The sequence below is a fragment of the Amblyomma mixtum genome, chromosome 2 (genome assembly GCF_055824585.1).
Source record: "Amblyomma mixtum isolate Tamu chromosome 2, ASM5582458v1, whole genome shotgun sequence".
NCBI lineage: Eukaryota > Metazoa > Arthropoda > Arachnida > Ixodida > Ixodidae > Amblyomma > Amblyomma mixtum.
This window is the reverse complement of record NC_143013.1, coordinates 104,639,809-104,667,002: the sequence shown is the minus strand read 5'-3', so window position 1 is coordinate 104,667,002 and position 27,194 is coordinate 104,639,809. Positions and strand designations below refer to the sequence as shown.

General features: G+C 43.1%; 1 protein-coding gene and 1 pseudogene across 1 annotated transcript; both read right to left on the bottom strand.

The window, feature by feature from the left end:
- Window positions 1-900: 900 nt before the first annotated feature.
- LOC149360375 (uncharacterized) lies at window positions 901-1,594 on the bottom strand (annotated as a pseudogene).
- Window positions 1,595-3,527: 1,933 nt separating this feature from the next.
- Window positions 3,528-27,194, bottom strand: LOC149360374 (uncharacterized). Its single transcript, XM_089569263.1, has 5 exons — window positions 26,877-27,194; window positions 22,789-22,928; window positions 15,740-15,807; window positions 6,326-6,406; window positions 3,528-3,673 (listed from the first exon to the last, which is right to left on the bottom strand). The coding sequence occupies exons 1-5, from the start codon at window positions 26,994-26,996 to the stop codon at window positions 3,534-3,536; spliced, it is 549 nt and encodes a 182-aa protein (XP_089425389.1). The 5' UTR covers window positions 26,997-27,194; the 3' UTR covers window positions 3,528-3,533.

Sequence of the window (27,194 nt, the reverse complement as noted above, 5' to 3'; positions counted from 1 at the left end):
AGGCTAATAGTATAGTTTTAGTTTTATCCCAAAATTTTTACTGCGTCGAACATCACGGACTGCTAAAAAAATTAGGAAGTCTTGATCTTAATAGTGACGTGCTTGATTGAATGAAAGGCTTTCTTTCATGTGGAATTGAATTTACCTTCATTAATAATTACATACATTATTTTGGTTCTGTAGTGTCTGGTGTTCTTCAAGGCAGTGTGATTGGTCTCTTGTTATTATTAATTTCCATAACGATTTTCATCTATATCTTTCTTCACATATCAGACTATTCGCTGATGATTGTGCGCTGTAGTGCCCTCGAAATAAGGCCTTTAAAGGTGTTTTGACTAAGTTAATAAATAACTCTTTCAGGCGCTTTGTACACAATTGTGTAAGCGGCAAACTTACAGCTTTTTTTCTGAGAAACTGCAGCACATAACAATTATTTCTTTATTTCAGTCAAATTGAGCGCCCTTCTTGTTGCACATAAGTTGCTTTTTTTTGTGCCATGTAGCGAACGCAGTAAATAATGTTTCACATAAGAGTGAGCTAGGTAGCACTTTGTCCGCGGGTTTTGTGCAGACAGATGTTGCCGCGAGTGAGAACATCGGTGGTTTTTGCTCAATTTTGAGCGTAACGTGAATCTTCGAAATACAAAGTGATTTCACGATCCCTAAGGTGTTTACCTGACACACGAGAACATTTAGATGCTTTTATTTCTAACAAATCTGACACTTTGTACGGAATTCTCCACATCGTAAAAAATTTACCTGCTGGTCTTTCACGTTCGAAAACTAAATCCCTTTCTTGAGGCCTGAATATACTACTTAGGCGCAAAAATAATTGATTTCAGTTAAAACGAAAAACGGCGCCTGAAAGGGCTATTCCTGCTGCTTTGCTTGTTAGTGTACCCTATATTTGAATTAACTTGGCACTGGCAGTTGTGTCTATTTCTTCTCCTACGATTCCATCGTTTCTTTGTCCTAGGTTCTTCCCTTGGTTCGACCTTGTTGGCACTAGTGCCCTAAGAGATTTAGGTACGCTCAAAAAAGCTATTGCCTGGCGACCTGTCCTATCCCCTACCCTCTTGCCAGTGGCACTACTTTAGTGTATGCCATCCTGCGCAAAAAGCAGGACAGCTTTCCTCGTACACGTCTCTGTTAACATCCATTACGTTGTATCCAAGTCGCCTACTCATTACACTAAAGACACAGCTTCAACGACCGTCCTTTCCATCCCGCTAGACTGCCTCCGAACCTCTGGGATTGTGCATATTGTCACATGCCCTCTCTCAGAGGCCTCTCTAAGCCTACGCCTCCCTACTTTTGTTTGTCGAGGTTTATGGCCCCTCCCCTTCAGCACATCGTCGAGACCAGCATGGATTACGACAAGGTGTTCGTTACCCACGATGCTCCCAGCCACGTCCTGGGTTTTTGGCCAGTGCATCTACCATGCACTTCCCTGATTGGGCCTCCACCTGCACTCGCCTGTCCGCCTTCACTCTCGTTCAAACGCCTTCGTCAACCCTCGCGACGTTTTAGCCACCCACTACTAAAACCATTCTGCGCTCTAAGCGTTCGCTCCCTGCCTGCGACTGTTGTCCTCCGGATTATGCTAGCGGGCGCTTCGATCGCGCGTCACCGGGCTGTTCTTACCTTTGCGTCTTCCGCCCTCAAAGCCTGCTGCGCTGGCTGGCTGTAGGGTCGACGAGCCTCTCTTTTAATGCTACCTTCTGCCTGTCCTCATTCACCATCGGACGCTGCCCTGAACCCGGGTGACCTGCCGGCCGAGACTTGAGCGCCTCCAACTGCTCATCTAGCTGGGTCCGCCTTTCACGCTCTTCTTTCAGCTCACCTACAATTTGCTCTAACAGGTCGGCCTTAGCCCACTCCATTTTAAGCGCCTCGACAACCTTAGTTTCTAGCTTAATTCTTTCCTCTCGCTCCACATACAGGACCCCTTCGAGATCCGTCATCCTAGCTCCGAATCATCCGAACGGCCTCCTCAAATCTCTGACACAGCCTGCACGGGAAGCTAGCCTCCTGCGCCTCAGCTAAACCCCCGAAATCCGTCTCATCCAAATAACACCTACGCTTGCGCACCTCCCCCTGCACTATCTCCCCATCCACCCTCACTTTCCTAGCTTGCCGACCCAGCGTCCGGTCGACTACGTAACGTAAAATGCCGCCAAAATTCCTAAACAAAGCCCTACGGCACTCAGTATTCTGCTACCTCCGCTAGCCTTCCTACCTCTAACACGGTATAAGACTACCGCCCCTAGAGCATGTGCAAAAATAAATACAAAAGGCACTTAGCTTCAGATGAAGCCGCTGGAGTTGCAAGAAAGCCTACTCCTCCGACGGCGTCACGAGCAAAAGCATCGCTGTCTAGTAGCGGCATCTGGCGATACATGGAAGTAGGGCCAAAATTTCAACACCAATCAAAACGATGTTAGGACATCTGAAATGTTCCTTACACCAGCACGGTACGTTAATGTGTGCTCGAGGGACTGCATGGCCATTGTACTGCTTTCAAACGCAGTACACTGACAGAGTAGTTGGGTAAGGTCTGCGCGGCAATGGAGCCCGCAGTGCGAGCAAGTCACCGCGATGATGTCGGGTAGTTGTCATCATGCCAGAGTGTATGCAGTATATGCGTAGTTTGCAAAAAAGCTTATCGATGGAGATTGCGAGACGGGTCTTGCACGAAAAGAGAACGGGTGGAGTAAGTTCTTTGATGCTGGCGTAGTGCATAGTAGCTGCTGAGGCGGTTGTGTGGCTTAGAAGGTCGTACGGGTATAGGCTGACGAATGGGGCTATAGAAGAATTGACCGCCCCACCTGTGGTAGCAGAAGTGGCACGTGTTGCTATATTGTCCCCAAAAGATAGGACGATAATATCCGGAACCCCGATCGGGAATGCCGGCTACAGTCGCGGGTTAATTTCCCGAGTCATCTTTTTGTAGTTGGCTAAACTGGTTGGACGCATGTGCAGTCTTAAAAGCTAGGAGATCTCACGCAAAAATACTATTTCCGATTTTACGCCAAATCACGCCACCTCTTTTAATGGAAAGATTTTCCCACACCTGCCGTTATCACGTGCTGATACCGCGCAGTACCACCGACATGTCTACGCTGCGTTCGCTGTCATTGCTACTATAGAAGCTCTAGGTCACATTCCTCTCTCAATGTGTGCAATAGAAGGGCTCTCCTCGCTCGCCTTAAAACCTGCAGCGTATATCTTGTTTTGTGCCCACCTCTAATACGAGACGGCAGGAAGACTGAAAGCTGCGAGGCATGTTGAATTACTCTCATCATCAGAAAGCCACCACGATACAGGTACAAGAACACGGATTGTGTCCGTGTTTGCTAAAGCAGCAAGCAGGACTGCTTCGCCCTGTATCTTCTCTCAGTGGCTGTATCCATGCAGCACTGTTGCTTTCCTGAAAAGCCGGTGCCAGTTTGCCGGTCTTGGGATTTCACATAGCTCGTCTACAACCAGTTGGCTTTAATTGCAATAGGTTTTTCAAAGCGTCCGCACTTTCGTTCACTTGTAGTCGCCTTCCCCGTCGTGGCAAAGATCTCTGCTGTGCTCCGGAACAATGACACCGCATGTATCCACGAAATGGTCAATGCAGTTTTGAGGTACGTTGTCTTTCACCGATCTGCGTGCCCAGAGTGTGCATTCTGGTAGGAGAAGTAATTGCAAGAAAAAGAGTAACAGCACTGAAACAAATCAATGTGAGGGTGTGCTGCCGGCAGCAAAATAATGCACTGGCGGCTGGCATGCACGCAACATGACAGAGGTGAGCAGATTGGGCTAGAAGCGAATAGAAGCCAGCTAACTACATCTGAACTTGCAAAAAGGCACAAGGTACAGCCGTGGCACAAGTGTAGAGACCACTGAAGTGGCTTTGAATGCGATTTTTTTTGCATAAACGCGTGTCTATAATAAGTGCGGGGGTAAAACGTCTAATATATTTGTTGAGGCACGCCATGCATAGCTTTAAAGCAACCGCTGCGCAGTGAGAACGTGCTAGCCCGCACTTGTGTCAGCTCGTCTGGCCTCTCCATTTTTGCGCACGACTCTAACAGGTGCCAGTTTGGAAGTTTGATGAAGTTGGCTATCTGGCGTTCTCTCACTTCTAATCCCCACACCACGCTTTGCAACAAATCTTTGCAGCAATTTTTCATTTGCGAGACATGCTGTCTAAAACGAGTACTTGTGTTCCTTGAAGCCTGGACTGAACATTTATTCTTGAGTAAGGTTCATCACTAGTTCTCTCCCTATTTATGTTTTCATTTATAGAGCAGGGCCTCCGGGCCTGTTTCAGAAAAGGGTTGCTTTTCAAAGCTCGGCTTCCAGAAGTGTACCGATTAATGTGGAGCTCAAAATTTGTACACGCAGTTACTTTGCGAAATTCCTTGTCTGTCTTTTCCCTCCGTGTTCTTTGTTTACAGCTACCACAGAAAGTTCTTATGACTGCTTTGTTTCGTATGACGTGAATGCGTATTTCAGGGTAGCTGCCAGCTTCGCCTCAAAGGTTACCGAGCACGCATAAAGACTCTAAGAAACATGATGTTAGGCCATATTCAAAAGCTGACCTGAAGACCAGTCGTTCGATATGAATATTTTTAGACCCTTCGTAACTGTAACATGTTATGACAGGCACACTGTCGTTGCAGCTGGCTACCTCACAAATTTAGCTGGAGCAGGAGACTGACCTCATAACATAAAATCTGGTACTGAAGAAACCTTTGTCAGGAGCATTTGCTACTGATGTGAGCTTATACGATGTTCTCATCACAAGGAAGACAGCGGCAATTACTACAGGCTGTACTCAAGCCCTCCTGCAGTACAGACAAATGGACCGCCGAAGGAACAATCGCTGTTACTCGAACAAAAATACTCTCTGAAGTGTCTAAGGAAAAACTTTGTCGAAAGACTCGCTATCCTTTTTCACGCCGAATGCACTGTGATGCTATTCTGGTCTTTATTGTCGACAAGATTGCTTTAGAGGAAAAGGCGAAACTGACGTTATTCAAGCTTGTCTGCTCCGCCGAATTCACAGCCTCACTCAACACAATCCTGCCGAACGTAACCTAGAAACGCAACCCTGCAGTAACTCCTTTACTTCAGCACGCAGCAGGCTTGCGGCTTCTTGCCCTGTTACCACTAAACGCCAGACACTGCCCTCGGGTAGCACAGGTTAGAGTCGAAGCCTAGTGGTCTAGTAGGCATACACACGTCTCATCTTCCAGGAGGCGTTGTCGAAAAATTCTTGGCCGTATTTCACACTGCACAAGACTCATAAGGTTCAGCAACCACAGCCACGAATTCATCGCGACAGGGCCACCTTATGCAAGGACGTCGCAAAGGTTCGGGAGTAGTGCGCATCATACGTCTAATGCCATTTTAGGCGAGTTGACGGATGTTAGTTGCGCTGCTATTTACGTGCTTTCATTTTGTGTTTGGCATTTGAATACATTTTTACTTCCCATTCTGTTCGTTTAGTAGAGCAGACGTTTCTGTAAGTTGGTGTACATTCATGATGAAAAAAAAACAGCACACTCTTTGAGGGAACACAAATGACAAGAAGGGAGACACCAACAGCACTGACTTCCAACTGAAGTCTAATAGAAAAAACGAACAAGTAATATAATGTAACCACCCTGAACTGGACACGTCAGTGCCTAGTGGGAACAAGTTAGGCGCGCGGCAAAGCACAGGCAGAGGGCTGCCTATTGTCAAAGTAGCAAAATTGCCTACCTGAAAGAACTGCGGAAGGTTTTTTGACGCATCGGTTAGCATTTTTTCTAGCAAAAAAGGCTTTAGTGACCTCACGGGTCACCTGGTCTTGATGTAGGAAAAGGTCAGTAGTTCTCGAAAACTAGAACGTGCATTTACAAACCCTGCAGTGTGCAGGTAGGTTATGATCATTGAGCTTCCATCGAAATGCGACCGCCACGTCCGGAATCGATACTACCGATGCATATTTCGGAAATGTATATGTGTAGGTAGCAATGTCAATATAAAGGCTGTCGCCTCATAGAGTTCTTGCGTTACTCGCACATGCAGTTAAAAATGTATGCTACCTTGTTCCTATTAAACTCGTCGTTTTTGAACTTTTTCTAAAAATTTGAGGCCATCGCCTTCCAATAACACTTTCAAAGTAATAACGGCAAGGATAGAAACAGGAGTGAAGTGCAGGTTCATTATGAGACAACACACCACCCCGTAACTAACAATTATACTTTGAAGCATCGACGAAGCATAAAAGAAGTGCTAAAGCCACTTAATGGGACTTTAAATAACTTTACAGTGAAATAATGACTTACGATGTCCATGGTAGTCCAAGTCAGCAACGTCACAGTTCTCGTAGTCAGTGTAGTATACTATGCCATCTCGTACGGTTGGATCTGAGGGAGTTCGAACAGTGGTGAATATGCTTAGCATTGAGAATTGTTGCAACATTCGCCAATGAAATACATTCATTTAGGCTAGAATATATAACGAAACAAGAGGGATTACGGTACGCATTTTTTTTTAACTGTGCCCTATATGCCTATGGCTGGCAAACATTCCGAGAAATCTTCATGAACTGCTTCGAGGACAAACGCAGCTCGGGTAACCAGGAAACATCGGAATGTAATTCGCCTGAAAACCAGCATAAGCGTATGTTGTTTTGTGCGCCAAAATAAAGATTATGTATTACATCAAAGAAAGCCACACCTCTCCACTTAGCTGTGCTTGCTGAGGGCGGCATTTATCTAAATAAGGCAGCGCGAAATTTGTTAAGACATAGTGTTCAAAGGACACTCCTAAAAATCGTTGAGAAAGAATTTTATAACTGTTCTCTTTGAGCCTCGTCATGCAGTGGTCTTGCACTCCATTATAGGCCTATATTATCAAAGTGCAGAGCATTAAGATCTGCTAGAATCATCGTTCACAATATTACACCAATCCAGATCCGAATAAATTCTGTGCAGTCGGCGAAAGGTTTGTGTTTTTTATTAACAAGAAAAAATATGCCATCTTTACCAAATGTGCCCAATTGAGTAATTGTATACAAAACTAACAAGATATGCCACTCGACGTCATGGATGTGTGAAAAAAAAAAATTCGCGCTGTTTTCATGTAACGGTGCAGTTGATTTGCGAAATATTTCGAAGAAAAAACGCCATCTTCTTTAAACACATGAAATTTTGAAGCTTATCCAAGAACAAAATTTACTTTTCAAGTACCGCTCACCGCTCGATGTGGCTGCGCTGCCGTCGCCCTTCAGCTATCATCTCCTTTGCTGGAAACCTGGGACACTGCACTTCACCGCATGTCTACATAAGGAGCTGCAACAAACGCCCAGTTTGGGATCTGGCACCGACATGGCGGCCAGAGATTCATGCTTGGTCTTTCTTCAGCTTGTGCAGATGACGGTGGCTCTTTCTGGTTTTGGATCGACGCAAACGTCATTGTGTTGCGGTGGCGTTTGCATTTCGGATGAATTCTGCCCGGCTTTTCCGTCATACTGGGACTACCGCTCACCGCTCGATGTGGCTGCGCGGCCGTCGCCCTTCAGCTATCATATCCTTTGCTGGAAACCTGGGACACTACACTTCACCGCATGTCTACATAAGCAGCTGCAACAAACGCCCAGTTTGGGATCTGGCACCGACATGGCGGCCAGAGATTCATGCTTGGTCTTTCTTCAGGTTGGTTATTTTTATCGTCCTGTTAGCGGTAGACCATTTAGAAAACTGGTGCCAGATCCCAACGCACCATCCATTGTTTTCTTGACGATTCCAACACTGTATGGTGATGGAAATAAATCATTATTATTATTATTATGCAGTGTCTGTCATGCGCGTGTACTATTCACAGGCTATTACTGCTTTCAGGGGATATTGAACAAAATCCCGGACCCCTGTCAGCTCAACTAGGAAAACAGATGTTCGATGTGATTATGACAATACCGTCAATGCAGCAAACACAGTCTGAAATTCTCGAAGAAATTCGAATCATTCGTACTGAACAGCAAGTTCTGGAGCAAAAGTTGCTGCAATTAGCAAGAAAAATTGATTCTATGGAAGGAAGCGTGCTGCCTATAAAGGACGACGCGAAGAAACTTTCTTCAGATCTTGCTGTCACGTGTAGCAAACTGCAGGACTGCCAAGATGATTTGGAAAATCGATGTAGACGGTGCAATTGGATCTTCTATGGAATTCAAGATACCTTGAATGAATCTTGGGCTGACTCGGAACAGAAAGCGATTTCTTTCTGCTCACAACAACTGAACGTCACATTTGGCCCCGAAGTCGTTGAAAGTGCGCACAGAATTGGTAATTTTTCCCAAATGAAACAGAGACCACTGATTGTAAAATTCTTATCGCTTAAAGACAAACAGCGGGTGCTGTCGGTGGCCTCAAAGCTAAAAGGAACAGATTTTGCACTAAGTGAAGACTACTCAAGGAAAGTACGACTTGATAGGCAAAATCTATTTCAGTTTGCTCAGAAACGTGGCGGCGAATTCAAGATTAACTTCAATAAGTTGAAAATGCGCAACCAAACATTTATATACAACAGCCAAACAGACACTGTGGATCTATTTCCTTTGTAGCCACTACAGAATGCGCCCTCCAACAAAATAAGAATAACTGATGCTCATGACCTAGTATCCATAACAGTAAATTGTCGAAGTTTAAAAAATAAAATGATAGAATTCGTTTCACTCCTCGAATCATCGAAGCCGCATATTGTCTTCGGAACGGAATCTTGGCTGGACGATACAATTAATGACAATTAAATCTTTCCGCGCAATTATGTCGTTTATAGACAAGACCGCAACGTGCACGGCGGTGGTGTATTTGTTCTTATCCATGACAGTATCCTTAGCATGCCGATAGACTTTGAAACCGAATCCTGTGAAACAGTGTGGTGCAAAATTCTTCTAAAAAACGGCACCTCTCTTGCAGTTGGTTCATTTTACAGATCACCGGGTTCTAGCAGTCCCCAACCTCTGTTTGAGTTGAGCAATATACTGTTAAGCTTACAAACAACGTATATAATACTCGCTGGTGATTTTAACTTGCCGAACATTGATTGGTCCTCGTTAAAGCCTGTACTTAATAATGCATCCCTACTGTACACTGTTTTCCAGGAAATGGTTACTGTCCATTCTTTGCTACAGTTTGTTAACACGCCGACTCGGACGAGCGGTACTACCGCAAATGTACTGGATTTATTTTTCTGTAATGACCGCGATCTTATATCAAATGTTGTCACATTGCCTGGGATCAGTGATCATGATGTGGTTGTCACTAAGTTATCTTGTACAGCCCAAACCTGCCGCGCTTCAGAACCACGCAAGGTGTTCTTCTACGAAAAAGGCGACTACGCTTCACTGTCCGCCGAACTTGACGCATTTCTTCCCCACTTCCGATCACATATCTCACGCCTTGATATTAATGGGCTATGGAATCTATTCAAAACAAAATTGCTATCGTTAACACACACCTTCATTCCTTCGCGTGTCATTTCTGCCAAGCGCCGTAGCGATAAGCCATGGCTAACAAGAGAACTTCGCACGTTGATAAGCAGCAAAAATAGATTGTTTCGTAGATATTGTCAGTTTCCTGATCTAAAGCTGCGCTCACAGATGAAAGAGCTGAGCAAGGTCATTACAAAAGAGATGCGCACAGCACATAATACGTACCTTTCCAATCTAGGCGATAAACTTAAATCCAACCCAAAGGAATTGTGGAAATACGTCAAAAACAAGAAAAATACCAGGCAATCTATTCTAGATGTTATTGATGGTACAAACTACAATGCCGATAAAAAGGCAAAAGCTGAAAGGTTTAATGCATTTTTTCAATCTGCTTTCTCACAACCTGCAACTGCAGTCACCGCTTCGCGAGGCGTTACCAACTTAACAAAAATGAATGAGGTATCATTATCCGAATGTGGTATCGTGTCCTTATTGCAGAAGATTAATGTACATTCTGCCCCTGGTCCAGATGGCATATCAAATTTTTTCCTCAAGAACTGCGCGTTACCTATTGCTCCCTTTTTAGTACTACTCTTTGAAACCTCTCTTGAGCAAGAAGTTTTGCCCCCTGACTGGAAAAATGCAAGCATTATTCCTATCCATAAGAGCGGTGACAAGAACGTAACATGTAACTACAGACCTATTTCTTTGACAAGCGTGGTATGCAAAACACTAGAGCATGTAATTTACACAAACCTAATTAATCACCTACAGAGTAATAACTTCTTTTCACCAACGCAGCACGGTTTTAGGGCTGGGTTTTCTTGCGATACGCAATTAATTGAATTTACTCACGATATTGCAGCCTCAATTAACTCAGGCACGCAGGTTGACTGTATATTTTTAGATTTTCGGAAGGCATTTGATTCCGTTTGCCATGCACTTCTGTTGCACAAAATGTCCCTTCCTAATATACCGGCCAATCTCTTAGCATGGATTAAAGCATACCTCTCTGAAAGAAAACAGTGCGTGGTTCTGGACGGTGAGTGCTCATCAAGTGTGCCTGTGTTATCTGGTGTCCCACAGGGGTCAGTTTCGGGCCCTCTACTTTTCCTTGTTTATATCAATGACCTTACTGACCGTACCACCAGCCGTGTACGATTGTAGGCAGATGATTGCTGTATCTACCGCGAAATCACTAGTGCGGCGGACTGTCAACATTTACAGAACGACCTGGACTCCCTTTTTTTGTGGTGTCAGTCCTGGAAGATGTCTCTTAATTTATCCAAATGCAATCTTATAAGGTTTACAACTAAAAAACAGCCAATTCTTACCAATTATTTTATGGATGGAACCTGCATGTCGGTCGCAAGAGAATACAAATATTTGGGGGTTGTGTTCTCTACCAATCTGTCATGGAATGCTCATTTAGATAACGTAACTATGAAGGCTAGTCGAATGTCAAATTTCCTCAAGCGAAACTTTTATCTGGCACCAACAAAGCTTAAAAAAACATTATTTATGTCAAATGTGCGTCCTATTCTTGAGTACACTTGCAGTACTTGGGATCCGTCAACCCAGTGTAACATCGCAAAACTTGAACGCGTACAGGCACGTGCTGCTCGCTTTGTATCACGTAATTACGACTTTTCAAAAAAATCTTGCGATATTTCCAAAAACCTAGGGTGGCCGCTGCTAGCAACGAGAAGAAAATACCTGCGCTTGTCGCTATTTTACAATATTCTTAACACTAGAACAGGCATTGATAAAAATAAATATCTAGAAAACCAACTTATGTATCTGCACGAACGGACCATTCCCGAAAAGTGCGTGAATATGCTTGTCGAATAAACTTATTTAAGAAGAGCTTCTTCCCTAAAACAGTACACGAGTGGAATGGTTTGCCTGCCGAAATTGTTTCCGGGACCCTTCGTCTTTTATCCAGGATCTCAAAAATATTCTTTTTAATGGGTTTTAGCATTTCTTTTAACTCCTCATACCTGTGTTTCCATTACCATAATACAGTGTGATTAAGGGATGCAAATAGTGATGTTTCATGCTTTTCAATTTGCTACTGAATTATATCAATTATAGCAATTCAATTCAATTCAATTCAATCATCTGGGCACTTATATTGTTTTTTTCTTTCCCCCCTACACTAATGCCCGCAAGGGCGCAGTAGGTATGTAAATAAATAAATAAATAATAAATATAAGGATTTTGGCACGCCAATGTAATTCTTATCCTGACAACTAAAACCGTAGGCGAACGATAAATGATATACTTCATGCACACTACTCTCTGCATATATTATTCTTTATTCAAATAACCCCTAAATTAATCGGAATGTAGACAATAAAACGATATCTTTCTTCTGGCATACATTTTTAGTACTTTGTTCGTTTACAAAGTTAGGCTCATGATTTTTTTGAAAACTCGGTTGCCGACTTAAAAAGTGCTATCTTCCTAAAACATCTGAAAGCGTGGAGTCTATCCAACAACAAAAAAACAACAACATAAAACATAAGGCTTTTGGCATACCATTGAAACTCTTTTCCTGACAACTACCAGTGTAGGAGATCACGAAGACGACCACGATTGCGAAATGTAGGCGAACGATAACTGAGGAATGATAAATATTCTCAAAACATAACTTCATTTTCGACAGTCTGTAAAAACCAATAGCGGTGTATTTGAAATTTAGAAGCAAGGCTTTTTTTTAATCAGCAAATTTATCAACAACGAATGCTAGACGCTCCGCCGGAATAAAAATTGTCTTTACAAAAAAATGGATTGGAGTTCCTCTATGACTATCAAGTTCATGGTTCTGTGGACCCCCTTCTACGTAACGCATATATCCACGATGACATATGCGTTGCAATGTTAGCGCTGAATGCCCAAAGGCATCTCGAGAACAACTTCTATTGCATTCTCATATTAGCTATACCGTTCAAGACACTTCGTATTCCTATCACTGGGTGAATACTGGAGCCAAAGTGCACTCTTTATTTCCTGTGAAATAAATGGAGAGCAATTTTCGCACAATATATTAAACGATTTCCTACTTAATTTCAAATACAGCGCTCTTACTGGTAGGTAAGAAGCGCGTGTGCTGCTTTGAACGTCACATCAAGAGAACAAGGTGAAGAGAAGACCGACGTACGGAAGAGGCTCAAACTAGCACGTGTGAGCTTCATTCTGCCACCTGTGACGGTGCTGTAGAATACGTGAGAAACGAGGCGGAAACATCGAAACGTTAGCTAAAGAACCGGTAATCTAGTGCCTGTTAGTCGTGATCAGGTGGTGACGTGCTACTTTGTTTAGTTCTTGGTTTCCTGCTGTGTTCTGTGAAATGGGGCGATGATTATGGAGGAGTGTTGCATCACCTTTTTAACACGGGGACTACACGTGCCACACGTCAGTCAAAAGTAAGGACAGCTGACGAAATGGATGCTCAGAACATAAGGAATAAGAACTTCGACAGCATTTCAGCGCAAAGGGGCAAAAATATGTAGGGGCTGGTATCAGGTCCTGAAGATGGTCGCAGCTTTATGTTCAGAAGCATTGAAAAAACACCAGGTAAAGACACTACATCACTCTCATCATTAGCGCTTTGATCTTGGAGAACATCATAGTGGGCACGTGTGGATGGAATGAAAAAAAAAGTTTTGGAAATATGTACTAAAATGATTGAGGATGCTTTGCTTATCATAAACTAATGCGCCGTCATGAATTGTTTGATCTACTGGTTTTCTCCTTTTATATAAATGGCTCCAAAATTTATCAGGCTTATTGGTTATAAAACTTAGGCAACTGCCGCTTGGCACTCCTCATAGTTTGAGTAAGTAAAGCCCGTGTACAATCGGTAATGCCCTGACACGCACCACTTCATTTCAAGCGCTTCAATTTCCTTTTCATTTCTAAGATAGGTCGTGTGATCCAAGATGTTGACTTTTTACGCTTCCTTATTTTGTTCGGAATGAAATTATAACGACATTGATTGCATATTTCCTTGCACTGGTGCCATAGTGCAGTGACGTCTGATCCATGAAAATAGCTCAGTCGCCGATCAAGATACACCAGCACGCTTTCCTCCATTGCATGAAAAAAAATAACCGTTTCAGGTTTTGCAGGTTGCTATTTGCGTGTAGCTTTAAAAATAGATGAAAAGTACACCATTTTGTGATTTGTTATGCCATGCTTAACAGGCACTACAAAATTTTCAATTAACAAATACTAGATCGAGTATCGAACCACAAGAGTCAGTAATAGGAGTAGGCTCGTTCCCTACCTTGATTATATTTTTGGTGAGCAATACATGAAAAATGTATTTAGAATAGCCGTTGAGCATGGTTTCAAGGAGTGGTTTGTCCCCAATAATATCAGGCAAATTCAAGTTACCAGTCGGTATTATTTTGTCTTGAGTAAACGTAGCCATATGTTCATGCAAATAATTCACGAATTGCGTTTTGGAATCAGGTCGCCTATACAGGGCAAGCAGCAAAATACTGTGCCCACTAAAATTGACTTTTCGAGTTACAATTTCATGATTATTAATATGTTTTAAAAGAACAGCTAATAATGGTTTTTCGGTTAGAATGGCAACCCCAACCCCTCTTGACTAGATCACGGCGAAATACCCGAAAACTGCATGGGAAGATATCATCAATATCGACATGTAACCAAGTTTCTGTTATTACCGCTATATGTGGGTTCGATTCTAAGCAAATGGCTTCTAGTCAAAATACGGTGGAAAGACATACCTTGGAGAATGGAGATAGAATTATTTCAGCCTCCGATATCATGATGACGCTCCCTCGCCCAAGGAAGACTAATGTTATCTGCTTTTAGGAATGACATGAAGGTGTGTAATGCTTGCATCGTTAAGCTCTATGGTGCTAGCACGCGGCTTAATAGCTTGGTTTCTGACGCGATATACAGATATATTGGTTTGGATGGTTGCTACACTATTAATCTGCATTATTTGAAATTGTGGTAGGTGCGCTAAGAGGTTTAGCTCCAGCGTTCTTCATCAGGTTTAATTTATCCTCTGGCGAGAGCGGCGATAATCTGTTCTTAGACGACCGGCGAGCACGTTTGCTCCCGCCGCCGTTGCCGATTCCTTCTATTCTTTATAGGCGCAAAAAACCGAATAAGAACTGCCTTTGAGAGCTGCGTTAGTTTGGTGGTCCGTTGTCCACGGCGTTGTCGCGTGATAGTGTACATTGGCGACAAAGCTTGAGATTTCATAAACAATTTTGAGAAGAGCGTAGAGGCTGCTAATTGAATGCTTCATTTTCCTGCCTTTACGGCTGCCTTCAACGCAAACAGGGCTGCCTTTTCATTAACTCGTTCTTGGGGTTCCAATATATGATGGCCACGATTGGCCAGTTTATTTCTATCGATATATCAAACAGCGGTCTTATTGGAAAACGCTGTCCTCAGCCCCCAACCTCATTAGCTTACGCTGGTTACGGCCGCTCTGATATTATACATATTTTAACCATGGTGCATGAGCTTCAAAACCGCCGACAGCGTAAACCGTCACAACAAGCCAAGAACTCGAGTAAAAGCTTGACTTCAATCCGCATAGCGTCCCAATGCACAGAGTGTGATTGACGGCACACCTTCGACGTAAACATTACTCAGTCATGTTTGAATTTTGCGATGTACTTTGGCTGTAAGACACAAATGGTATAGAAGGACACATAACCCTAAGCTCGAGCGTCGTGTGCGTCCTTGTGTTCATTTGTGTGTTCTGTCTTAAGTAGCGCGTAGAGTTTAAACGTGTTGAATGCCTTTTTTATTGTACTATGGCCGCTTGTGAGAACCTCACTCTTTTGGGTGCTTGTGGAACTTATGATCGCACGTATTTATAAACCACTAAAGTTGAATTGGTCAATAAGTAAAAATATTTAAATTTCCCTCCACTGCTGCATGTTCTTGATAGCTAGAAGCATTGCGGGACCAGTACATTATTGAAAATAAGACGTTCAAAATAGAAACAAGTTAGTAATGCTGTTGGAATGACTGATATACTCACAAAAATGGGAAGGGAATGTTTACTTTAAATTCAAGACGTGTACCGAATTATATAGCGAGGATCGAACCTTTCAGACTGCTGCCGTACTTTCTCACGTTTGATCCGAACCGCAATAATTGAGCAATATCGAACCTCCGTAGAAGCATTGCCGACCCTCTACTCACAGCGGCAGGAGCATTCGCCGAGGTGTACATCATAAGCATGCCGAAGCGATTTATACTTTACCTCCATCGACTGTAAAGGTGATTGTTCCAGGAATTTCACCAGCTTTCACGTGAAATGGGATCTCTTTCCTGCGCACATTAAAAGAAAAATGGTGAAATATGTGATGCAGGTTCGCATGCCATGTAAGCATGGGTTGAAAGATTTGGGCTCAGAACATAGGCTAACAACTTTTTTCTAGAAGGCGTGTTTAAAGCATCAGGCGTTTCCAAAAGTGTACGTTTCTGGATTTCGATGTTTATTTTATCTACAGGCTTTCAGAATTGCAAAGTTAACTTTAAAAAAATGAGATATTTTCAAACATGTATAGCAGCCTAAGTGAAAATTCATAACCAGCGAGTAATGTTTTTATTGTGGTGCAGTCTTAAAACCATTTGTTCGCTGCCTGCTGGGAACAAAAACTGTTCCTAGGATACATACATTACGGTGTTGTACATAAACCTGCTTTGGAAGTCTGGTTACCAAATGTTTGTGCAGTTTTATTTATGGCGCTGTGGTTGAAGGACTATCCGTCACGATATTTTATTGCCGGACAAAACGCATTCCCAAACATCAGCTACTCCGTGTATTTGATGACATCGCTTTATTTTATATCCCAGAAGGATACTCTGCATGTGATTATAACTTTGGGATAGCGTACTTGATCCTTCGGCGTAATGAGAGAATTTCAACCGTGAATTTGATTAGTACACAATGCGCGTCATAGCGGGAGCGAGAAAAAATGCGCAGTTTCCTATCTTGAAAAGTTAGCTGTATAAAAGAGCAAAAACTGCTGAGAATGTTTAGTACATGCGAATCGGTGCGAAAGCACGGATTTGTGCTATGTAAAAGACGGCGGTGAGCAGGCAGTGCCGCGGGGCGGAGCAGATGGAAGTTGATGAAGACGGCACTCTCCAATGCACAACACGGGAGTGTGGGGGAGTTCACAACACGAGGCGTGGTGGCTGCGGTAATAGCCTAGTGGTTTCTCTAAGCAGCCTTTGAAGGAGATCTGTTCGCACAGCCGAGGGGTCGACTCCCAGTCATGGATATTGATTTAATTTCTTGTTCTCTTTTTCATGATTTGACCTCTAACTCAGCTGAAGGTCAAATTTGCACGGTCCAGGACTGAAGCCCGAGGTCCCGTAGTGAAGCTTTCGCTTCAAAACATCCCGCGAAAGTTAAGTTCGCTGATTGTATACCTTTCCTCATGCATGAAATGAATTACGGCAAGTGACTGATGATGTTCAGAGAAGGAGGTAAGACGGTTACCTGCAGAATGTGTTCAAAACTTCCCTAGAGCAACATAGCAAAAATTGCAAGGACACTATGGCAACAAAAGTGTTGAGAGGCGAAAGCCGAGGGCACTATGCCATGACGACTTCCTGTAGATACGATGCCACACCGTTCCCGTGGCTATCAGATACCCAAATTATTCATCTTTCGGGGATCCTAAGTATCAATTACGCTTCATTACACATTTTTCCATTTAATTTCGCACAAATTCGACGTTTTTCCGACCATTCTAGGGCAATTTTCACTTTGCCCTGACGACTTCCGGTGGATGTTACGTCACACCGTTCCCGTGGCTATATCGACGTCCACGCTATTTAGACACAATTTTGACATTTTTGCCTATAATTATTTCACTGATTATTCTACAGTCACCAAACTTGGCTTTTAGATTCATTTTTTCATCATCTATCTCAAACTACCATTGTTGTTGTTCTATCTTTTCCACTTCTTGAGTTAAACGCGTGTGACACGCTTTGTAAGCGGACGTATGAGCCGTTAAAGGTTTTCGCCTTAATAGGTAGTAGCGAGTACACATACCTAGCCCAAACAGAACAAGTAACACCACTCAGAGAGAAAATTGGCCTACCGCAGATATTTGCAGCAGTTTACATTGAATGTTCCCCGAAGTCATAACTAATGACTAGCCAGTTTATCTCCTGAAGAAACCTTACCAGTGCCGGGAACTGCGGTACTTATCCTTTGAGGCAAAATTAAATGCTAAAAGATAATATTTCAAGAGTCTGACGAAAGTGAGCGAGTAATGAGAAAGATTTGTTTGTTTGTGGAGGTTTAACGTCCCAACACAACTCAGGCTATGGGGGATGCTGTAGTGATAGGCTCCAGCAATTTTCGAGCACCTGGGGTTCTTTAACGTGCACTGACATCGCACTGTACACGGGCCTCTAGGATTTCGCCTCCATCGAAATTCGACCGCGTGACTGGGATCGAACCCTCGCTTTTCGCGTCAGCAGCCGAGCGTCATAACCACTTAACTACCGCGGCGGCTAATAATGCGAAGGAGAACTTATAGTTGCAACACCACGAGATAGAAGGCCAGGATATGCGTTGGCATTGAAGACCAAATAAGATTTTGTGATATCATTGGGGAAACTAAGAGAAGAAAGTTGGCTTTAAAGGGAAATTTAGTGCCAACTGAAAAAATTGCCAGAGGCTCACCTTGGTTAAGCCCGGAAATTGCGAAAGCAACTTCATCCGTTTCTTCAACCCGCATCCGCCGTGTCTACCGCCGTTCTGCGTGACGGCACGAGCTGGAGCTCTGTTTATACAACTGATATGACGTCACTCCTACCGCAGCGCCTCTAGTGGCAGAAGCGAGACGCTCACCGCCCGCCGTGTCTACCGCCGCTCTACACTGACGAGCCGAGCTGGGGCCCTGGTTTTTCGCATAGTATGACGTCACGTCTAAGGTCACGCTGAAGGTCAAACGTGTCCACCGCCGCGCTACGCTGAAGGGCTCAAACTGTGAGCAGTATTGCTTTCGAAATAAAAATTAAGAGATCACTGGGGCTACCCGCATTGGAGGAATGCGAAAGCATTGACGCCTCCTCGACACTCGTCGCCCCACTTTTCCGCTCCTTGATTCTCTTTGCCCCTCTTTGCCTCTGACGTCATGGTGGCCACATTCTATGAAAGCGTGCATGACATCATCGATCAATTGGTTAATTTTCGAAGAAATGGTTAATTATCTGCCAGAATAATTATTGAACAGATGAATATTTATCGGACAATTGATCAATTTTCAATTAATTAAGTATCAATTTTTTTAACTTATCGCTCGACGCCTGATCACTAACTTGTTAAAATTCAGTGCTTTAATTGGTTTTCCGTTCACTTACTACCTCCCAAAACATTGAACCCACCATTGCTATTGCCTCTAATTAGTTAACTAATTATCGATTGTTTAACCTTATCGGTAGATGAGTGATTACCCATTTTGTTGTTCAAATTCAACGCCTCAATTGCTTTTCCATCCACTTACTATATACCCGTCCAAACCATTCAAGCCTACATTGCTTTTGCTCTAATTAATTAATTAATTAATTAACTACTTATTCAAAATCAATGAAATGTTTTTAATCGATTACTTTGGATTTCATTCACCAAAGAAGTTTCATTCCAACGGTAGCTACATTCGATGAAAGCGTGCATGACGTCATCGATCAATTTAATAATTATCGATAAATTTGTTACTTATTGGCCAGGTGATTAAATTGATGTGAGTTGATTAATTATTGGCCAGATGATCCATTGTCGGACAATTTATTATTTATTAAGCAATTCATTATTTATCGATATTTTAACCTCATCACTCGATGATTGATTACACATTTCGTTGAATTCAACGCCTTTATTGCTTTTTCATCCACTTACTACCTCCCAAACGATTCAACCCTCCATTGCTTTTGCCTCTAATTAGTTAACTAATTATCGATTGTTTAACCTTATCGGTAGATGATTTATTACCCATTTCGTTGTTGAAATTCAACGGCTCATTGCTTTTCCGCCCACTTAATATGTACCCGTGAAAACCATTCAACCATCCATCACTTTTGCTTCTAATTAATTAACTACTTACTTCAAATAAATGAAGTGTTTTTAATCGATTACTTGAGGATTTCATTCACCCAAGAAGTTTGATTCCAATGGTGGCTACAGTCGATGAAAGCGTGCATGACATGATGAATCAATTGAATAATTATCTGTTAATTTGTTACTTACTGGCGAGATGATTAAATTAATGTCTGATTAATTATTGGCCAGATGATCATTTCTTGGACAATTGATTATTTATTAATCAATTGATTATTTATCAATATTTTAACCTTAACACGCGATGACTGATTACACATTTCGTTGAATTCAACGCCTTAATTGCTTTTCCGTCCACTTAATATGTACCCGTCCAAACCATTCAGCCCTCTATTGCTTTGGCTTCTAATTAATTAACTACTTACTTTAATTCAATGAAGTGTTTTAATCAATTACTTTGGATTTCATTCACAAAATAAGTTTCAAAACATTTTGAACTTTTATTTTTTCACTCATAATATACGATTCCCCGCTATTACTTGCGTCCGCGCTATTTCGACATTTAATTTCGGCATTTTGGCCCTAATTTTTGGCTGTAATTAATTGCCTAAACATCTCCGTGGTAATTTTATTTACGTATAATCCTCACATCCTCACACCGTCCTCTATCGGTCACAACCATTCATTGGATGCTACCTCTTCTGAGAACGACTGAACTGCTGCGCACATATTTTGCGGACACGTCTTGCAGACACGTTTCGGTGACACGACCCCACCGACATAGCCTAGAAATGCTTTCGCATGAATAAAAGCCATGTGTAATGCTAGGTCGGACAGATATTAACGGGGAAAAAAAACTCCGCCGTGGTCGTTAAAGGATCAGCAACTGCCAAGAAAATTGTGCAGAGTAACATTTCTGCTGCTAGATCAACGTAGAAATGAGGCTCAAAATGTGATATGTTTTCCAGCGTAGCAAAGAAATAGGCTATTATCTTGTTCAGCCATGTGCTAAGCAAGCAAGAACATCCGCGCGAAAGTTAGAAATTGTAATTTTTCCTTGTGTGATGGCAATTTATCCAGAGTGAGCTGTTTCAGCGACTTGCTAGCTGAAGAAATCTTAAGGGGGCCTGGATTTCCAAGCAAGATGCACCAATATTGTTCTAATATTGAAACACACTAAGCCAACTGGCGCTTCGAGGGAGTCGCTACAGAATATTACACTAAACCCCAAAAGCCGCCGCGGTGGCTCAGTAGCTATGGTGCTCGGCTGCTGACCCAAAAGACGCGGGTTCGATCCCGGCCGCGGCGACTGGAATTTCTTTGGAGGAGAAATTCTAGAGGCCAGTGTACTGTGCGATGTCAGTGCACGTTAAAGAACCCCAGGTGGTCGAAATTTCCGGAGCCCTCCACTACGGCGTCTCTCAAAGCCTCAGTCGCTTTGGGACGTTAAACCCAATAAACCAAACCAAACTAAACCCCAAAAGCTCTTCTCGAGAACAAAAACATCTGGGTACTATCAGCAAGGAATGAAACGCGAACAAGGCAGTTGAGCCACGAACAGCAAAATAACAAGCTCTTATCCAGGGGATCTTCGAAGTCACGTTGACTCTTCTGCAGAAATGTTAATCAACCTCCCTTGTATTTCCTCACCGGCAGCTAATTTGTTGATGTTTTTCTGTCTCCACCTCAGTTTTCTTGTGTGCGTTTTATTCGTTGCTGAGAGTATCTAAAGAGAATGCATATCAAGACAGCATGCTAGAGTCGCAGGTTACCAACGTAGCGTTTACCTATGAAAATGTACTCTTGGTTCGTTCAAGTTTACGCCATTTGACGTTTTCACACGTGAAAAAGAAAAGTCCTGAAACTGCTTATGGTACCGGATTTAATAGCGTCCCTCGTTGGCAACTGTCGGCCTAACAAAGAGCCTTTGGCCTTGAATCGTGATCACAAACAATTGACACCTTTTCTAGGTCGGTGATATTTGGTGGTCTTGCAAATAATTATTACAATATTTCAATACGCATCTCTATACGCGCATCACCAACCTTTTTGTGGGTGGTGTAGAGCTTATATATAGCTTAGATATTATTCTAGCCGTATTTTTTTTTTATTTAGGAGCATGGTAGCGTTGAAACCAGTAATCAGTTCACCCTTTGAGGAAGGCTCTAGATCATTTAACATGAAAGAAGCAGGCTTTTTCTAGAACAAACAAATCTGGACCTGAACAGCACACGTATTAACATAGCACTCACGCAGCAAAATTCTTAGTATGGGAAGGGAAGCACAATAATGTAGGCAGGTAATAACAGCAAGGAAAATCTTCCTAAGTTCACGGTAATTTCGCTAACAACCGTAATGATGATAAAATTGTTCAACTCGAATATGTGAGTGAAGCCTAAACGAACCCGATCAAACAAGCACGCATTGATCAATTTTACGCATGAAGCATGCCCTACGCAATCCTCTTCAATTCCGGCCCTTGGTAAATAAGCAAAAGTGATTTAACACACTTTACACATATTACAGAAAGGAGCACTGGTGCGTCTCCGCGACGAAAGATCGCATATTTTCCTCGTTGCCTTAACAGGCCCCGTAACCATGAATCTTCTGGAATACCTTTTTTATGACAAATGGGTTTCTTTTACAGTGTGCGCGGAAAATTCAATTTACGCTCCTGATATTCATTTCTTCTCCTCACTAATGAGACCAGCTTCCTTTTACGACGACACTAGAATCACCATTGGTATTACTAAAAATAATAATAAACAGTTGTGTGCCCATCTTGAAAGCAACCCTTGTCAACAAAGGTGCATGATGGAATAACTTGATGCAGGTTTTTCGTACAAATATGAAATTATCCTGTAGATGACATACAAATGCGATTCAACTTTAAAATACTATATTTTGCTCCTACAAATGCCGCACAGAATTATGGAAAATGTATGACGTTTTATGACAAAGCCCGTATAACGTCATTGCATCGTACAGCTTATTTCAGTACGGAAGGTCTGGTTCAAGGTCTGGTCCGCAAGGGCTGGTTCTAAGCGCAAGGTCAGGTTCTAAGTGAATTTGCCATTGGTAAAATGCCATGTTTCTTGGTATCAGGCTGCCTTTCATGACCGCGTCATGCGCATGCGCTTGCCATCAAGGCTGACCAAAATGCATTCTCGTTAAAGGCTTGAAGAACTAAGAAACAGCAACGTTCAACTGAAAACAAGAGTACATACTGAGTGTTGGGAAAAATGAAAACGTATGTAGCTGTCTTTTCCACTGGATCAATCGTTGTTCGGTTAGCTGACATGCATTCGAATATTGTGTCGTTGTCCGAGTCCGAGATGGCTACTGCAAACTTGAAGGTGTCGAACACCTGCGGTAGAGAAAAGGTAGCGCCGTTATTTCGCTCAGCTGCCGCGTACAAAATCAAAAGTTTCTTATGGTAATGGGCTGCACAAATGCAGTTCATACCACCTTGTGCGACAAGGAGTGCCTTGCTCTCTCTGCACGGTACGAGTAAATGTGAATATGAGATAGCTACCACTTGTAAACTACCCCGCCGCGGTGGCGCAGTGGTTGCGGCGCTCGGCTGCTGGCCCGAAAGACGCGGGTTCGATCCCGGCCGCGGCAGTTGAATTTCAATTTAGACGAAATTCTAGAGGCCCGTATAATGTGCGATGTCAGTGCACGTTAAAGAACCCCAGCTGGTCGAAATTTCCGGAGCCCTCCACTACGGCGTCCCTATGAGGCTATGAGAGATGCCACTATGTAGTGAAGGGCTCCGGAAATCTCGACCAGCTGGGGTTCTTTACCGTGCACTGAAGGCTTCTGCCCCATAGGTGCACCTATGGGGCAGAAACCTGGAGGCTCATGAGAGGGGTTAAGCTTAAGTTACAGACAACACGTGACCTATGGGAAGGAAAATGATAGGAGTACCGGAAAGATACAGCTGTCGTATATTCTTACCTTGAGGGATATTGGACAACTGACGTTCTTTATCTGAAAGAGCCTTTCATATGCGCTCTGCCCCAGTCTAATTCTTGTAGTTATTTCCTTTTTATGATCCGTATCAGAGGTTACTATGTGCCATAAGTAGACGTATTCACTTACCAATTCCAGTACCCCGCCTTACAATACCTTCTTTCTTGTGAACCAGCTCTAACTACGACGGACAAGAACAAGAATGTTCTGCTTACAGTACCTTACAACATTTCACAGTAGTCTCATAATTAAAACTGACTTTTAGAAATCCTGCAAGTCGATAACCTGTAGTCTATGGCACTAAAAGCCAGCTAGAGATGGTCGCATTTGTAGCTTCGCAGCAAGTGGACAAACGGCACTGAGCGCCGGCGTCTCCGCATCGCCGCTGCCGATTCCGGTATGACCTAGGCCTCACCGTCCTGAGGTCGAAATGCATATCGTGGTGTTTGAAAGTTAACGTATTCCTGTCTAGTGTCGACGCAAGCCCTGCTAGATCGGGGCAGAAACTCTCCAGGTTTGCTCAATGAGAGATGAGTTATAAGGAAGAAAACTTTGCGGGCAAACCAGTGCTACGATTACATTCCGCTACTGAAGGAATGCTGCGCACAGCTGAATGCTTGATATCATGCGTACCGAGGGAACAACACAAGAAAGGGTGTAGTCAAAGGAGCCTTAGAGACCCTCTTTGTTACATCACATGTAAGCACTCACGTGCAAGCAGCGACGACGTAGCGCGTACGGTATGTCTACTCAGATTCACTGCCTATTATCGGCATATAAACGCAAGCATTTGCTTTTATTCCATTTGCTATCGAGTGGGCCACGCGTACATGGTGAGATCAATTTGACAGTTACAGAGCGAAGACGGCAGCGTTCACTGACCTCACTGGCAATGCTTGATACTATTGAAGAGTAAACTGAAAACAGGAGCTTGCGCCAGAAAGCCGAAAAACAGAATCCACTTTGAAACCATCTGGGTCTGTTCATTCTCCCCATCACCCGTTATCAGTCTTAGTGTGTTCTTTTCCAAGGAACAGATTTTATATAATTTAGAGACAACCACCATGCTGTCAGATTTATAAAGTTGGTTCAATGACTCTTGCAATAACGTACGTTATGGGGTAGGATTTAAGCAGACAGGGCTGCATCAAGAATTCCCCGTCCACCGCTGTGGTTGTGGAAGCGAGAAATCATGAGCCGCTGTTCTCTTTACCATCTCGTGACATCTCAAGGCACTAAGAGCGGTTTATGCTTACGAATATTGTGAAGCTGTCTAGGCTAATTTAATTTAATAGCGCAGGACGTGATGTAAGCTATAGTGACGGCTGCGCAGCGAAACACTCAAAGGTTTAGATGGTACGTAGAGCATATTTTTCACATGCCATTATTTAAGCATGCAGTTGCTAAGCGCGGCGCGTAAACGCCGCGCTGAGCAAGGAAATCTCACAAAGAGTTCTGGTTGCTTTTCTCTAAGAGACATCTCAAATCGATCGATAGATCACCGTTTCCAATGAAGACTAGATATTTGGTGCTGTCGTAACAACAATCCCTTAGGTGACGGGAAGTGCGTAAGCATTTATTTCCTTCACCCACAATTTTTCCCAAACTACTTTTCTGATGCAAGAGGCGACTTACCGCTTTGTGAAGGAGTAATGATGTTATATGTACACAAAAGTCTCTATCGGACTGTGGGAAATTTATATTCAGGTACTAATTACCACCCACAGTGAATTAAAAACATTTACAACGTGAGGAATATGTTTGTGGCGAGTCGAGGAATGTGTAGGTAGTTGTTATGACCACCAATTCTTGTGTTTCGGTCGTTATGGTTTAATTGGGGTTCAATTATGCACCAGAAGGGTTTATGAGGACTCTGAGGGATCTGTGAATGTAAACTAGAGAATGAAATTCCACAGGCATGAAAATTAACCCACCACGCTATCGCGTCATGCACTTAAGGCGGAGCTTAAGTGCCACCTTAAATTTTGTCGCTAACGGCAGCGCCACCGACGACGACGCTGCCTTTTCTGCGACACGGGCTCGTTAACGCTCCCGCGTTAAAACTCTGAACGAGTACAAACTTTTGATGTTAGCGCAACTGGACGGTAGTCAGAGAGGTGTTGCGCGTAGCCCCACTTCCCAAATATTATTTTACGGACTCTTTCGCCAACAGAAAGCATGCCAAAAGGCCGAGATTGTAAAGAGGGAAAAAATGCCTCGGGGGCTTTTTTGCATGTCTTACAGATTTGAGCGGCGCATATCACCCGGACAACCGGTATTTTTGTCTGGAGTTAAAGCAGGTAGTTTAGAGATGCGAAACGAATTTGAGATAATAAATCCAAGAAATTGAGGCAACTTAACTATGACGCTGAGGCAGGATTGTTTTGGACCAAATCTGACCCGTAGACGGGAACGGCCATTCACGAACTGGCTCAGTCAGACTAGCATTGCTAGGAATCTCCTGAAAGCTACAAAACCAAATCAGTTTACATTCCGCGTGGTGTTAGTAGTGCGAGCGTTAGACATTCAGAGCATAGATTTTCCTTTTGCTGCATAGGTGCCCGCTTAGAGTGCTTCGTAAGTTTCCAGGTTGCATACGGAGCGCTCCTAAAAGGTGGCTTTTTTCCATGTTTCCGACGAAAATGCTGAAGCACTTTCATCAGTACAACTCTAATAGCGGCATGGGCCGCTCAATTCGCGACTTTCTGAGTGCAGCGTCCGTTCATTCCATATATGGTTGTGGGCTATATAGTATTGTAGTGCAGGAGCACAGTGACGTCGCTTTTAAAATATTTCTCGTTGTTTTTGTAATTTCCCGAAATGAGAACAATCTGCAGCGGCATTGCTGCGAAAAGCTCAATCGCCTATTCCTTAACGCCATCTACAACTGACCGATGCGCTCTGGAAGCTATAATGAGTGTTATAAATTTTTCACAATTATATTGGGCCAAATAAATAATTTGGCAGAATTGAAAATATTACGAATTTCGCTGCACGGTGGCTAACAATATGTCGCTGGAATCACTAATCTGGCAACCACTTTCTATAAAGCTTTCGTTCATATTTCGTGGAAAAATCTTGCGGATCTGAAGCGTATAATGGCAGTGTGCCCATCTTCTGCAAGACAGCAGCAGACCTTCTGCATTCAAGTTATCTTCAGTTTGTTTATGGCAGACTAGAAATGTAATCATTCTTACAGTTTCTTTACCTATCCAGCAGTGAACTCGAGTCCTACATATGCAATATTTCTGCTCTTTTTTCCTCATGCAAGCGGTACCGCAAAAGGAAAGGCACCGAATTCAACTTATACTCCGAGAATTAGTAGCCCTCTTTCTCTCACCTTGAAGCTGTCAGGTACGTCGTAATGCAGCCTCTGGGGTCCACCAGGTGCTCCCAACTTGGCATCCACGTGGCACGTGCTCATAAACACGAAAAAAGCAGGAGCAAAAACAAACTTCATGATAAGATTTTTAAGGCGAAAATGGAAAGTAGCGAGCAAGGACAGCCTACGCGCTACCTGTTCAACAAAATAACCCGACAGCGCCAAGCAAAATAATTTTCCTTGGTATACACGCGCAAGTATGTTCACTTCAACTAATCCATGTGTAAACTATAGCTAGCTGGAATATTTGTAACATACTAAAGGTACGATACGGCG

Excerpts from the sequence above, each read along its gene's own strand:
- LOC149360374 (XM_089569263.1), bottom strand. The coding sequence starts at position 26,996 with ATGAAGTTTGTTTTTGCTCCTGCTTTTTTCGTGTTTATGAGCACGTGC. Across the intron at positions 6,407-15,739 it reads CACCTTTACAGTCGATGGAG|ATCCAACCGTACGAGATGGC; the intron begins GTAAAGTATAAA and ends GAACTCCCTCAG. Across the intron at positions 3,674-6,325 it reads CTTGGACTACCATGGACATC|AATGCACACTCTGGGCACGC; the intron begins GTAAGTCATTAT and ends TTCTCCTACCAG.